At 33.4% G+C, this 16,435-nt stretch overlaps 1 protein-coding gene across 3 annotated transcripts in view; it reads left to right on the forward strand.

Annotated features, from left to right (window-relative positions):
* The window catches only part of mol (dual oxidase maturation factor 1 mol), a 51,581-nt gene that overhangs the window by 11,139 nt on the left and 24,007 nt on the right, over positions 1 to 16,435 (forward strand). For 2 of the 3 annotated variants that reach the window (XM_036362033.2, XM_036362034.2), the window contains exons 2-4: positions 6,398 to 6,668; positions 13,430 to 13,616; positions 16,261 to 16,318. In XM_036362033.2, the coding sequence (XP_036217926.1) occupies positions 13,452 to 13,616; positions 16,261 to 16,318 (223 nt within the window). In that variant the 5' untranslated portion in view covers positions 6,398 to 6,668; positions 13,430 to 13,451. The remainder of the gene's footprint in view (positions 1 to 6,397; positions 6,669 to 13,429; positions 13,617 to 16,260; positions 16,319 to 16,435) is intronic. The other variant, XM_036362037.2, reaches the window with a different exon arrangement.

Raw genomic sequence — 16,435 nt, forward strand, 5'->3', positions numbered from 1 at the left:
GAAAGGGCTGGATATTGATGCCACTTCCTCTAGGTCTATATGCAGGAAGATATCGGGACTTCAATTAGTTCCGGGCGGATAAAGTTACTCATATTGAAGTGGCTTTTATCGGTTGATTATCACATTGAGATACCCTAGAGTTAGCTACAAGGTGTTTAGGTGTTTTCCTTTTATCATAAGAAATACATCGTCATCGTTTTATTGGTAGTTCGTTCGTGACAGAAATGTAATAATAAATATAAAGTTGATATTATCGGTAAGCATCCAATCATTGTTGTGAAATTCTACAATATTAAACTTTGTTAGAGCGGATTTTAGTTTCATGAATTTTGGGGCGGTATTTAATCACTGTAACACAACTATTTATTAAGAAAATATATCCCTCAAAGTCATTTGTTCACCTGCAATTATTTCACCTAACTAGAATTTCGCTATAACTTAGAATTTAAGTTCAAGTCAGCTGATGCGCTATTGTGTTGTCAGAAAAGTGGAAATCAAACTCTTATCTAGAGAGATCCATAGATTGAACTCCAATTAAGTTAACGGAGAATAATTCTGTTAGTTTGAAAATCTAACTAAACCTTTTACCTCATCTACTCCGGAGAGTATTTATGGTTTTATTGTTCCCATCCATTGCCATTCGACTATACCTTGTTTACTTGTTCTGGCGCTTGTTGTAATGTCTTCCATTCGCCGTTTATAAGTTTAGTAATTACTATTGTTTCGAGATTAATGTAGGCGCAGAACCTTTAGCATAGCTCGCTTCGAGTACTAGAATATGTTACTATACTTTAAGTTTCTTTGATCACTACGAGATCGCTGAATGTGTTGCTATCTGTCTAAAGTGGTGAAGATTGGCTTCAAGGGATCTAAGTTTTTTGGTGATTTGCGTCATTAAGAAATTGAAACCTTCGTATTTGCGTTATACCAAGTAGTTTGCCATTTCACTCTGGCCTACTTGAGTTGTTATTTGACTAATGGCTTTGTTTCGTTTGTATATTCAATAATCGATACCTTAGGTAGGGAAAGAGGCTTTACCCACTCAATCAAGGACGGAAATACAAGTAATTCTGTCGTATATGCTAACCCATTGGTACCTCACGGCTTTTTTCTAAACCCAAATTGCTTGTTGGATAGGTGTCGTCTTCATAAGCTACCATCTGCTGAAAGTGTTTCTATTGGTTTTCATTGGTTGGTTTTCATTTCTTCCCTCCTTTTTTATACTCTCGCAACCTGTTGGTACAGAGTATAATAGTTTTGTTCACCTAACGGTTGTTTGTATCACCTAAAACTAATCGAGTTTGATATAGGGTTATATATATATAAATGATCAGGATGAAGAGACGAGTTGAAATCCGGGTGACTGTCTGTCCGTCCGTCCGTTCGTGCAAGCTCTAACTTGAGTAAAAATTGAGATATCTTTATGAAACTTGGTAGACATGTTTCTTGGTACCGTGAGACGGTTGGTATTGCAGATGGGCGTAATCGGACCACTGCCACGCCCACAAAACGCCATTAGTCAAAAACAAATAACTTGCCATAACTAAGCTCCGCAATAAGATACAAGACTGTTATTTGGTACACAGGATCAAATTAGGGAGGGGCATCTGCAGTTAAAACTTTTTTTTAAAAAGTGGGCGTGGTCCCGCCTCTAATAGGTTTAATGTGCATATCTCCTAAACCGCTAATGCTATAATAACAAAATTCACTAGAAGCAAATGTTTTTAGCACTTCTATTGACGGTGTGAAAATAGTTGAAATCGGGTGGCAACTCCACCAATTCTCCATATAACGGTACTGTTAAAAACTACTAAAAGCGCGATAAATCCAGCACAACACGCCAGAGACATTAAATTTTATCTTTGAGATAGTATAAGATGACTTTAGAGGAACCGCGTTCAAAATTAGACAGTGGGCGTGGAACAGCCCACTTTTAGGTGAAAACCCATATCCTCAGATATTCTTAACCGATTTCAACCAAATTCGGTGCGTAGCGTTCTTTTCATGTTTCTATGTCATAGTGCGAAAATGGGCGAAATCGGATTACAACCACGCCTATTTTCCATATGACACCATTTTAAATACCACTTGATTCTTTCACTTTCTACTATGCAAATCAGGCAACAATGATTGTATCGGGATAAAACTTTGCGTTAATAATGCGATTAAAGTATGCCACCTTATGGCTTAAAATTGTCTAAATCGAACCAAAACTGTTCAAGCCCCTAAGTACCAAATATGTGGACCCCAGTGCCTATAGTTGACCTTCTACCGAAAATATCAGTCAATCCACAAAGAAATTTCAAACGAGTATACCACTTGACTTTGCGAGAGTATAAAATGTTCGCTTACATCCGAACTTAGTCCTTCCTTACTTGTTTTAAAAGGAAATTGATCAAGAATATGAATTGTATGAAATAAAATGCTTTCAGCAACATCAGATATCATGGTTTCAGGAGATCGCTAAGTTCGTTTGAAACCGTGCTAGTTCTGGTTTCTCATCCACACAAAGCAAACGATGTGAGCTAAAAACAAACAATTCAAGACATCAATTTTCACAAATCACTCACTTTGGCACGGCTAAACACCTACCAACGCTTGCAGGGTACCTTATTAAAGAGGGCCGTATCGCAACTACCTAAAACTAAACGATGCTGCTAAGCCCAGAGCCTTCGTCGTCCAATACCAGTTTAATGCTTTGCTGCTGGCCAACTTTGCTGGCTTACTTGCCCGCATGTGTTTTGACGATTTGATTGTCAGACTGACTGGCTGGCTGCCTAACGGACGAATTGATTGAATGAATGCATGCTTGTCTGCAAATATCTCTCTGCACCGCCGCCTGTCCGCTGGTCAACAAGCGGAGCGGAAGCATCGTTCACTTTATTTTCATGACGGGCACATTGCTGCCGTCGCCGTCGCCGTTGCTACTGGTACTGATGCCATTGCGGCTGATGGTAATGCGTCCACAAGTCACGAGTACCATCCGCTTGGCTTTGGCGTCACCAGCCAGTGACAAACGGTGTCGTTTTCGTTTTTGGCTCACTTTGAAATTTTTTTTGGTGCTTTTGATTTGCGCGATTTTCTATTTGTTGGTAGCCTATGGTTACTCTTCTGCCACTGCCGTCTATTGACGCCCACTCTATTACCCATTCCATGGCTGTTTGTTTTTTGGCGCGCATTGTGTAGATGCGGTCGTTGTGACGACGTACGAGCCGGCCTCGTTTGCGGCGTCTGCGATTGCGCGTTTTCCACTTTTATGCACCTCAGCAGCGGAACGAAATAATCGTGTCGTCGGTTGGCGTTAGCTTGTTTTCACTGTTTGGTGGTGAGTGTTGCTTTGCCATTGTTTATGTCGCCTCTTCCTCACGTTGTGTTTTTTCTCATTCGTTTTCGTTGACTTCTTATCTGTTTTTTGTGCGGCACAAAAGCTTCCACGGCTTGTATGGCTGTGACTATTGTAGTTGGTTGAAGACTAAGTCCAACGGCCATCGTACATATTACGTCAAAAAATGTTATTTTAGTGCTCTTTATGTTGGCTTCCACCGAATGCTTGGCTGTCTGTGTAAATGCTTCAGATTTCAATTCGTCATTATCGGCTGTTCGTTTGTTAACTGCGGTTGCTGCGAATTGCTAGCCAGATTTTATCCGATAAACTCTTTTGAGCTTCGTTTGTTTGGTATTTTGATTGGTTGAATTTCGGAAAAAATAAGTGTTAAAAATTTAGAGGAAGCTAATATTTTTGTGGCTGACCTATGCAAGCAAAATTTCGTAACGCTTCGTATGTATCTATCTATATATAGCTTCTAGTATACATCTATGAGATGCGTTAGCTAACTTTAATCGAACAACTAACGGCATAAGTACCACAACTTTGACTTAAGGAACGGTTATACCTTCTAAACCGACAGACCTAAATAATTATGAATCATCCTCGGTATTGAGGAGTTCTTATCGATCTGATAACAGATTTGGCCGCTAATAATAGCTCCTTCCATATTAGAAAGCTTACCAAACAATAGAAGGGTGTATCTATTGACATTGATCTAATAAACGAATTAACTTAAGGAAAAGAGTTTTTGTAAACAATGTTTAGGTTAAATGAAAATATTTGTGAGAATGTTTGTTATTACAAAATTTCTTTTTATCTCAATTGATTTGTGATAATTGCAGAGAGAGGTATAAATATCTCTAGCAGAGCTGACAATATCTGGGTTCCCTCTCGATTGCATCTACCTATTCGGATATCGCCTTATTCTGGGATCATACTTAGAATATCTGTATGACCGATGAGTTTGGTTTTCTCTTAGTTGTAGTCGATACTTGGGAGTCTATGGAAAATATATATTATTCTTTATATGATCTCTGAATTTGTGTATTTCTTTTGGAGTTATTTCATGAATTTTTTTCTTCAGCTTAGTTCAGCAGTTGAAACGAAATATTCTTAGCTTTCAAGTAATAATTTATTTGCTTTCTACAAGTTTGAATTGTTAACCCTTCGGTATATACATTACCTACAGATTTTTGCCGACTAGCGCATGACCTGATTCCATTTCTAAACTCACTTTAAATTGTTGAAAGTATAAAAAAAAAATTAAAAGGCATTAAAAAATTGTCCTATAAAATAGGCTTAATTTGTGTGACCTAAAAAATTGACTTCGTCATTTTAAAAGTGGAACACAAACGAACATTTAACCTTAACACAATCGTAAATATACTTATTGCTTTGATAATTAGTATTTTCATGAACATGCTTCGAAAAGTAAGCATGACATCGGGTTATTACATCTGCCAATTGCTCCGTCATTTTCAAATCACTTCTGCTTATTAATTTTGATATTATAAAACCGATTGCAAGCCTTAACTTTAAGTATTATGAAAACTGATAAGTTTTTAAACGAGATACAAATTTTTGGGAACTCATAAGTTTCAAATAAATCTGTCAAATTTAAACTAAAGGTTTGGTGGCTTGACATATGGTATATCAAGCAGTCTCTAAACACCCGCCAAATAAAATACTGAAGTTAAGACGTGTTCATAAATAAGTGTATATTAGATTTTATCAAATATGGTCATCATAAAATTATCAAACAAAAGAGGTACTGTTTTTCACAAGCAAGGTCATTCACCATATGAAGGAACAGCTAGTAATCACTCGATACCAAGTCCAAACTATATGTAGATGCATAGCTCCCGGAGCTTCTGGCGAGCAACTAACGATGAGTGTGGTCTGCCATCGTCGTGATGGAACACAATCCCTCTTCTATTGATAACTTTTGGTGGATTGCTTACTTCAAATGGTCAATTTGTTGACGGCATAGGTTCGATTTTAAAAGTTTGGTCGTAGGAGAGCAGAAAAGGTATATGATTCCCTGTCAATCTTACCAAACACACAGCAAATCCTTCGTGACAGTCAATTCTGGCTTAGCCACTGTTCAGCGCGATTCGAAGACGACCGTTTTCGTTTGACGTTGTGGCACCCATAAATCGAGCTGCTTTTTATATTCAGCCTTACTTAAATGGTATCAAACGATTTTTTTTGGCAATGTTTATGTCCTAGGGAATCGAAACAGTGCTTACATGATAGTCGGACGATTTCCAAAATTTTTTCGATGTTTGCGACAATTGGCCTTTCAGATTCATGGTATATTTACAGCAAAGTCTTATCTTTTCAAAACTAAATTGCGTAATCCACTGGTACTTATACATATAACGCGAGGTACCAAATACTAAAGCCATCTATTGGGGAAACAATAAATTTAATTTTACTACTTACAGAGGAAACGGAAGCAATTTGAATCCAAATTCAAGCGATTTGTCTTTGGATTTTGTTTTGTGACATGGTGCATTATCTTCATTGTTTTTTTAAAAACTTGTTTGAAGTCGATTTCGCGATTTAGGTGTTCAAGTAATACTTCTTAAGAGGCGATGTTGAAAGTTTTTATATGTAAAATCTTTTATTTATTCTATTGGCGTGAATGTTACATTTTTACAAGTTGTGTAATGTCTGTTTTATCCGTCTAAATTTCATTCTTATTAGATGGAAAGCTCCAAACACTGCTTGGAATCATTAATTCTTTGTAGTTTCGGTCGATTGCGTGATCCCACGACTGAAAACATATTGATTCCGTTCTATGGAGTCTTGCTCCCATCTATGAAATGAACTCTCCAATATGTCTGTTAGTACACCTATGTGCTTTGTGTTCATCCTTCCAGTATTGTAAATATTGAAGTCAAATCAATAATGACTGCCTTTAGCAAAATCTGCTACGAAATTACATTTATGTAAGCAAGTGCTATGAAATAATGTAGTAGAATATGTAATGTTATTTCTTAATTAATATTTAATTAATATCAGTAATAGTAATTTAACTATTATTATGTATTTTTCAATTTACAGCGAATACATTACTGTAGTTGACAACAAAAACCGATATTTTCATTGTAAGCTACAGATGTTGGGAAATACTTCATGTCATAACTTATTTTCATCACTGAAAGTAAATTGAAATCAACGTCAGATTAGCAGTGGGAGACAGACGTGTATAACTTCAACATACATACATACAAACAAATATTATATACATAGATACGTATTACAAAAGAAGACAAGCAACATTTGTTCGTATACTATATAGATTATAATTGAATGCAGATTCTAGACAAGTTTGGTAAGTGTAACTAAATATGTATTATGCATTTCTATATACATGCATATATCTAATATATGTATGTAGTTATTCAAATAGTCGTGTTTTTACATATTAAATTAGTTAAGCAGTTATAGAGTTAGAGTTGCTCATTTCAACTGACTGCCAATTCAAATTGCGGTTTTACATATTTAGGTATACCATATTATTTTCAGAGGCATTGAGATAGTCAATACAATAATTATATTTTATAATTTGCAATTCGTTGTATTTTTTCTGACATTTAGTAGTTGGAGAAAGAGGGATGGCCAGATTGAAATCCTATTAAATAAATAGGGGAGGAGAAAGAGAGATTTATTGCCTCTGTTGAAGATCACTAACAAAAATTGAGAAAATTTACAAAACGCGAAATTAAAATGTAGATAACGAAATCTTTTGTGATGCCATGAGTCGTAGTATTAATTTTCAATTGAAAATGATAAAAACCTTTCAATAATTGAGAGCTAATACAGCTATTCACTTTAATAAGTATTGAAAGTTCAAAAATCAGTTGTTTTAATATATCACAAAATAGGAGTTTCTCCATATATTTAACAGATACATGTATAATAATATTTTATAAATGTTGGGCATTTCAATTTAAATGCCCAAAAATTATTATTTTGTCTGATCTGGCTACAATGGAAAATGTTATAAAAAACGCTAATTTTGGGGCGCTCTCAAACTGGAATAAGTTGGACATCCTTTTATCCCTTTATCTTTGGTTTTGATGCTTCAGTTTGGTTAGTGTTATTTCAACACCTATAATTTTGTTAGTTTCCATGTCTATCTGTGTGGAGGTGAGCATCCGAGCAAAAAATACTGGTAAAACTGAAATCAGATCTAAGCCGCATATTATAATGAGCACATAATATTATATTTGTGGCGCCATAGTTGTAGGATTGATTTTGATAGTTCTGGATTACTTAGAGAACACGTAAAGTTCAATTAACTAAGGCAAAAATTTAATATTATCTCTCATTTCGTTTACAGAAATAGAGAATACAACAAATTCGTATTAATATAGTTCGGTTGGAAAATACTTGTACATTAGTCAACATTCTAGAAATCGTTGGCACTTTATGAGAAGCAAGAGTTTTTCTCGGTAAGATTTTTTGTGACCATTATGTCTTCAAACTTCTATTTAGAAAAACCCACAGCCACTTGGAATTTAACGTGAGTGAGAATTTTAATCATTTGAGCATGACAAATCAAAATGTTCAATCTTCAAGAATGTAACACTAAAAAAATTTCATGATGAATTCGCAAAGATTGGAGAGCAATCAAAAAACCCACGCCGCATGTGAATATTTATTTTTAGACACATTCATTTCATATATTATGCTTTTTGCGCTGTTTTTGGTTTTAGCATTTATTTAAAAACCCTTATATTCATCGCTTCCTTCACTTTGTGCCACCTTTCGCTTTTTTTAAAGAAAATAATTCTGGGTGCATTTATACAGTTACGCATGTATTGGTTTTCGGTTGCAAAAAACTTTTTATAAATTGATTCTAGTTATGAGCGTTATACGCAAAACTGTAACAGGTAGTCATCTTTAACTTTCATAAAAGATGTGTGGGTATATAAACATTAGCTACTTATAGAAGGCATTGTTGTTGTATTGGAATTTTTAACTTTTTATTGGTTGGGTGTTCTTTTAGCTAATAAAACAGCTTAGCAGAATTATATAAAACTTTCATTGTATTTTAACACTCTTTATATGAGTCGATAAGCAGGTGGTTTTACCAAGAATAATAAAACTTGTAGACCCTTTGCTAATACTACCCTTTGCTAATACTACATAACCATAAAAATTTAAACTTTAAAATAATTATGTCTATATTTTGTGTTTAACAAGATAAGCTATAAACATCAGTCATCTCTAAGGTAGACAGTTCTTTTCACTGTGATCGCAAATTAGGACCAAGTCAATTTACGCTTCCTATGGGAGAGATAATCGTATACGCTTGTATGTAATGTAAAAATATTCAAGAATGGCGAAGAAATTGTTCAGATCAGACCACTGCAGCATATAGTTGCTATACAAACTGAACGATCGGAATCAAGTGTTTGTATGGACAACTTTTTCATTTGACTAGATATCTTCATGAAATTTAGCATGCTACATTGTTCAAGGCAACGATGCTATCTTCGATATTCAGATCGAGTCACTATAGCATATAGCTGTCCTAGAAACTGACCGATCAAAACTCTTGTACGGAAATTTTTGTATTTCTGTTGCGTATTATAGCTTTGGTGCAACCGAAATTGACATTTTTCTTGTTCTTGTATAGTATATGTATACAACTTTTTTGTATATGCGAAGGTAAATTCATTGCTAAATAGATCGCCCTGGTTCGGGTAATAGAAATTGCTAATGATTTCTTAATTCTGAGTGTTGCCACCTGGACGAAAAAAAACAACATAACTTTAAGATTAAATTCTTACGGGTAGGGCTGTATATTTTCCATTTCAAAAATTTAATATTTATTATTTCAATATAAGTGTCCAAGTAAGCAGGTTTAAGAAGATATTTTATGGTCCGTTGCCAAATATTTACACAGTTAATTTCATATAAATTTTGAAATAAATAAAATGATACAATATGGGTGGCAAAATAAAGATACGTACGAAGATTTACAGTTGAAATTATTTTCAACTACCGTTACCACTAGTTTACAGAGTTAAATACAAAAAAATGAAAAATAAAATGAAAATGAGTATCAAAAAAAATGCTTGTCGTTTAAACTATTATTTGGTAGGTTTGCCACCTGTTTAAATGATTTACTACAACAAAATTTGTAAGTAAATTCAAATATTATTACATTAGTTTCAAAGTAAAGAAGCTTGCGAAAGTTTACATTGGAAAATATTCTTGAGTGGGGTTGCCATCTCTTTAAAGAAGTTACTACAAACAAGAAAATTGAAAGTAAAAAAAATTTAATATCAATTTCAAAGTAAAAGATTTTTAATTAAAAGTATTATTAAAAGGGCTACCACCTGTTTAGAAAAACTATTACAGTAAAATTTTTAAGGAAACTGAAAACTGAATATTACTGTTAACAAGTGTTTCGAAGTAAAAAAGTTTAAGAAGGATTATAGTCGGAAAGTATAAAAAGTTATGGTGAAAAATATTATTTTGAAACGTTTTTTTCACCAGTTTGAAGCCTTTATATAACTAAATCAATACTGATATGCAATAAAAATCCAGTTTAAAAGAATATAGATCGCAGTTATTGAAGAAAAATTTTCGACTAGTATTTGGAGTGTAGAATTTATGCAATTTTTGTTTCAATTATTGTCAAATATATGTATATTTTATATATTCATGCCTTTAAGAACATACGATAAAATTTTTTAAGAAAAAAATTAAACGTTTTTTGAGGTATACGCGATTTTCGATGGCGCTGAAAAATTGTTCTCCACTGCTGCAGTGGTAAACAAATCTCTACTAGAAGATATTGTGCGTACAATGACCTACAATCGAAAAAACTTTAAAAGTTTAGTTTTTGGTCGTTTTTGGTCTGTCAAAATGCAAAATCACTCAACAAATTTGAAAAATGTAATTTTGTCAAAAGCGCGTTTAGAGATGTACTGAGTCAGCTGATTGAACTGAGCGGCTACACTTTAAAAGGCTGTAACTCAAAAAGTATTTGAGACATCGAGTTAAAATTGTACAAAAAATATTTTTGAATTTATAACCGATTAAAATATGGAAAACAAAAAAATTCATTTCATGTGTGCCGCTTAAAACCCATTGTTGAGAACAAATGAGCAGGTTACAAATTCGAATGCATTTTTGTAGGTACAATATCATGAAAGGTATAAAATGTTTTCGCCTGAAGCAATTTAATCAAAGACGGATAATCCTACACTGGATCTTGCGCAATTCTGCAGTAGATGCTATACATTAGCGAGCTGAAAATAAATTAAATAAAAGATGTATTATGAGAGTATAATGTGAAACAGTAAAAAGTAAATTAGAACCGGTTATTGCCACAGGTACAGCTTTAGTTTCATCTGCTATATTTTTATCGACTTATTTCTTTTGTTCTACCAAATATACCGAACGCCAGACGTCACTTTCAACTCAACTCAAGTAAAAATCAGCTCGTTTGCCACTTAAACTTAGAGTATACTTAAGTTTGCGGCTTTTAACCTGCAGGCGAGCGACTACACGTTCCGTTCATTAAACAACTACACAAAAAAAAACAACAATAATATCTATATGTACATTCACCTATTTTATCGCAAGTCGACACTAAATACTTCTACCGCCTTTTATAAAAATATATATGGGCTAGTGTGCATATTTGTAAGCATGTGTACATATGTTTCTGCTGACCGCTACAAATTGTTTTAATTTTTCTTTTCATATATTTTCTGTTCTTTGTTTGGCACTCTTAATGAGTTTACGGCTTTTGGACAAATAATTAATTTTTGTGTTTTTTGTTAAACGCGGATACGAGTAAACCAAAATAATTAACAATTAGGTAACTTATAACAAAGGAAACTTAGAAATACTCACACTTACATACATGCATACAAATATACAATTAATATTTTTTCTTACACAGAACAAAGAAATCAAGTAATATCGCAATAAAAACTTATTCATTTAGTTAGAAAAATTATTTTTTTTATGAAAAAGATAAGTACGAACATTAGTTGTGTTTTTGTTTTTGCTAAGCGGCATGCCACATTGCATAACATTTATGTATGGTATTTATGATAAATTGTTTATTAATAGGTGAGACCGCTAAACATGACTTGTTGAATTCCTCCCAGGCTTGTATTTATGTACGTAAAACTATTTGTTTGTCTTCATTTAGTTGTAAGACGGCGTAGAATCGGCTACCAACGTTTGTTCTGAAGATCATAGCGTTATTTTTAAAAACAGCGAAGCGTGTGGCTGCTTAGTTCGTTTTGTTTACCTTTCCTTAGTAAGTATTTCTTTAATTACTCGATTCATAAGTTTCGAAATAATTACTGCCATAAGTTGATTGTATATATCGTTCTCAGTCAGTGTTGACTGATTTTCAATTTTAAATTGAAAACAAGAAAAAAGTAAGCTCTGGCTGCGCCGAAGAAAGAAAAAAAGGGTATAAAAGATCTGTATTTTAATTTTTATCGGCCAGTTTGTATGGCAGGTATATGCTGTGGTGATCCGATCTAATCTTCGTGAAGACATCTTCTTAAATAAAAAAAAATTTTAATATAAGAATTTGATTTTGATCGGTTTGTAAAGTGGCCATGTACTATTGTCGACCGATCGGAACAATATGTTCTTAGACTGTAGCGTTGTTATGAACAATAGTCTGTGTTAAATTTTGTAATTTTATCAAAATAAAAATAAAATAGTTTTCCATACAAAAACTTGATTTTAATCGGTCAGTTTGTATTGCAGCTATATGCTAAAGCTGTTCGATATCAATGGTTCTGACAAATGAGCAGCTTCTTGGGGAGTAAATGTTGTTTGCTAAATTTCTGATCGATGTTTCAAAAACATAGTGACTACTTCGCATATATACAAATAGACGGACAGCCAGATTTTACAGATTTACGACGTTTCCTTCTGGGTGTTACGAACTTCTTGACAAACTTTAAACTCAGGGTATAAATATCTAAACGGAGCATATATTTCACATGTTATGGCATTCATTTGTCAATTGACTTTAGTCGCCGGGCTAAAAAAGTGGTTTGGCAAACATAGATCAAAAGCAAGAATTATGGAAACAATATTGTGGAACACAACATCATAAACGCAATTCAACGAACTGAGGAAAGCTCATAGTAATTGTTAACAAGACCTTGCATTTATGACGACGTAGTTTTCTGTTAAACGCACTCCAAAAAAGTATTGAGTTGAAACTGTTGTAATCTCTATTTGTGTCATTCTTGGACCAAAGGCAGAAATAAAATAGTTTGCAGTTTGTTGTTTCGTTTTCGGCACAACTGATGACTGAGACTGCAAACAATTTAACGGCGTTCATAATTGGACCATTTACCGGATCATTTTAAAAAAGTATTTGAAGATCATTTAGTGAAACAATCTGACCTACTATGGTGAGTCAAAATAGTCAAAATGGACCAATGTCCCTCTATTGGTCGACAAATTCTACGCAATAGATTTCGGCGACCCAGACGTCATCATTTACATTTTTTCGTAAAATGATGACCCGTGCATATTATTATGTTCTGTATAGATAGATTTGGTATTTCATTCAAAAAACGGTCGGATAGACTGTTTTCGGACTTAGGTATTCCAGACTTCTATGAAAAACATGAAAAAAAGTTGGAAATAAATTGTGGTCAAAGCAAAATTTAAAATAGCGGAATTTATCGTAGGGAGTGCCATGGAAAAGTTTCTCCCAAAATTCGCAAACATTTCGTAGGCGCTTTAAAACTTGTATATATTATAGTATAAACTGAAAGACCTAAACCTGAGTAAAGTGGCTTACAACAATAAGAATGTTGAATAATGTTTGTTTATAATACCGTCCAGGTCAAAATAAATTAGCAATATGTCTTAAAAAGGAAGTAACCAATTTTATTTACTAACTTGACTATTATTGGGACAGTTTCATTTTGTCATTCAAGAATTTCGTTGAACATACAACGTGAAATTTTGAACAAAAATCTTAAAATGAAGTTTATATGAATTCTATAAAATAATATTTAGTATTCAATAGCTTTTATTTAAATTTTATTAATTTACTTATTTTGCATTTGTTTCTTTCAGAACACAAACATTTTAAAACAGCATGAAGGGTTGGTTTGATGCTTTTCGTGACGACGGTGGACCCACACTATACTCATTTCCTAATCGTACACCGGTGACAGGCGATGTCTCCATTGTTGCCGTCTCTGTTTTATTTGCAACATTTTACGTTGCTTTTCTAGTGATATTTCCCGGTGTGAGGAAACAGGTGAATATATAAATTTAATTATGCCACTAGATGTCAAGCATACATAGATGTATGTTGGCCTATAAATTTGTAATACTAAAATCTCATTAGAGCTTGGGGCATATAAATTAGAAAAGAACGGTACACAAATTACTTTGCTATTTTACACATAGAGTTTAACAGTTGTTCTGATATATTTAGTATACGAGAATTAGCTTAGTTTGTAGCTCATTAGTATTTTATTATTCGTTTTTGCTGTGTTCGGTTAATGATCTGACTAACGCTCAGAATTTAAGTGGCAAAGCGAATATTGTAATTTATGCTAAAATAAGTAAGATTTAACCGCAACGACTTTTACTGTTTCTTTATCATTTCACTGAATACGAAACATAAATTGCCAATGAAAGGCTAACTGACTAATAACCGGTTTTTATTATTTTGATGAAACACGCATGGGTACAAATAGGGAATAAAAAGCAAGAAGATTAAGTATTTGAAAGTAGCAGACCCATGCTTAGGAACGGTAAGAGAAATGTGGCTATAAATGTGTGTTATAAAAATTTCGAAATTATTATGATTCATTAAGAACATAAGGAACTCTGTGATGTATTTTTCTTTACATTTTTGGTAGGAATTCGAAAGTTTTTTATTCAGTAGCAATGTTTTCAGGGCCCTCTTAAAACCCCTTTCTACCACCATTGTCCGAAAAAAAATAAACGCGAAGCTTTAGGATATCAATTTTTATATCCCAAAGCTTTATTGCGCAAAATTTTGAAAATAATTTTACTAACTTTAAATGTTCTTCTAACTTCTCAACAGGACTTTTTTCAATTTAGAAATATACTTTATATTATACAATATAAGATAGCTCTATGCTTTCATCAATTGCTGGATTGAATCAGAGTAATCTCAAACCCGTTATATTAGCCTTTAGCTTCATTTTAAATTAATTTAAATTTTCCCTTGCCAGATTACTTTATGTTATAGGATGGTCTAATTTTTTTAAACTATTTTGACTTCATTAATTTTCTAAATCAAATACGTGAAGTTGATTATCCTAATGCCGTTTCTATTTTATTGGTGAAACTAAATATTGTTGAGAGCAACAAACCTCTTTCGTTGAACTCGTTAAGTATATAATAATATTACTCAAACTCTCATTTCGGCCGATTTCGATCTTTCCCGGTTTTATCTGACCTTTTTAAGTATTATAATTACCAAAACTAGATGTATTTTTGTATGGAGGGCTCACTAGCTTTTCTGTACTATAGTCAGGGGTCTCGTCGCGAACAACTTTTTCTCCATTGATAGTTTGTTGATTATATATTTACGAAGTTTAAATTAAGTAGATTTTTGAACTCGTATTACTAGAAAATCGATGAAAGAGGCAGATAAAGATATATTCCACTAGTTTCCTTTTATGATTTTTATATTATTCGTCCTTTTTGAAGATGTGCACAAATGCTCTCCTCAAGTCTATTGCCAATTTCGATCCAACGTCATATCTCAATGAATATTAGCACGGAGTCCACCAATAACTTTGACTTTGGACCAATATTCATGACATGGTGAGAAGTCCAATCTACAATGCAAAATACTATTAGAACAGTTAGGTTACTCCACTTTAAAGAGGCATACACATACGGTACTCTCTTGTGTTCCAATAGATAATATGATTACTTCTTTGTAACCTTCAATTTTTCACAGTATGGAGACATCAAGTACAGCGAGTTTTTATTCAATTCGAAGTCCATACAAGATATTTCACGGTATTAGAGAGTGATGTAACAATATTCTTCGCGAATCAGAGGTTGAATTGTGTGATTGCCTTCTCTTCGTGTAGAGAGAGAGTAAGTTGCTTCGAGTTGACAGACAGTCAAATTACGTTCCCTCAGTGTTCCGAAAACTTCAAGTGATCTGGGCTGGGCTGGACTGCTTGGATTTTTGTTGAATAAAAAAATATGTAGTAATGCTGAGCCCCTAGCAAACTTATTTTGTATTCTCTGCCTTAAGTAGCTGGAGTAATTAGAATCAGTGATTGGTTAAAGTAGATAGAACGATTTACCGCCCTGTGAGAGGATAAATGATCTTATGGATGATTTTGACAGTACCTATTTTACAACATAGTAGTAATATATTTCTAAAAAAGTGCAATAAGATTTTTGGTTAAGCCAGTTCTAGTATCAAAAAAGATTCCAATGGTTTAAACATTTATTTTGAAGTAGTTGAGCTCAAGTGAAAATGTTTTATTGCTTATGGATCGTACGCTTGATCAATTAAAATCTACTTAGACGCAATTTTTGAACATTCTAAAACTTTTAATACTTTTGTTAGTGTTTATGAGAAAATGTATTGCATGTAATTATCATAAGACTTTAATTAATTTTAACAACACTAAAATGGAACATTCTAAATCTCAACCAATTACCGACAATCAAGCCGAAAAATGACAACAGTGCTGAATAACGCGATAAAAGGTTTCCGCGTCAACGAATACGAATATAAAGCAAAGAGTATCACCACAAACTTGTAATTTTTAATTAATTATTATTTTCGATTTTCTCGTTTGTTTTTATACTATTTTGATAGTTTATTTTTATTATATACATATTTTTTTAGACATTTTTATTGAATCGCTTATTTTTATGGATTTTTTTTGTTGCAGAAATTCACCACATTTTCGACAGTCACTCTCAGCTTGTTCGTGGGCTTAGTCATACTAAGTGAGTAGCTTTGCAATCAATTTTATATATCCACAAACTTACCTACATACACATGCACTGACCAAATTCACAGCTGGTTGACACAGGCAGGCGCCTGCGCGAAGGCACGGCCGACCC

Source organism: Bactrocera oleae, chromosome 3 (assembly GCF_042242935.1).
Source record: "Bactrocera oleae isolate idBacOlea1 chromosome 3, idBacOlea1, whole genome shotgun sequence".
Taxonomy (NCBI): domain Eukaryota; kingdom Metazoa; phylum Arthropoda; class Insecta; order Diptera; family Tephritidae; genus Bactrocera; species Bactrocera oleae.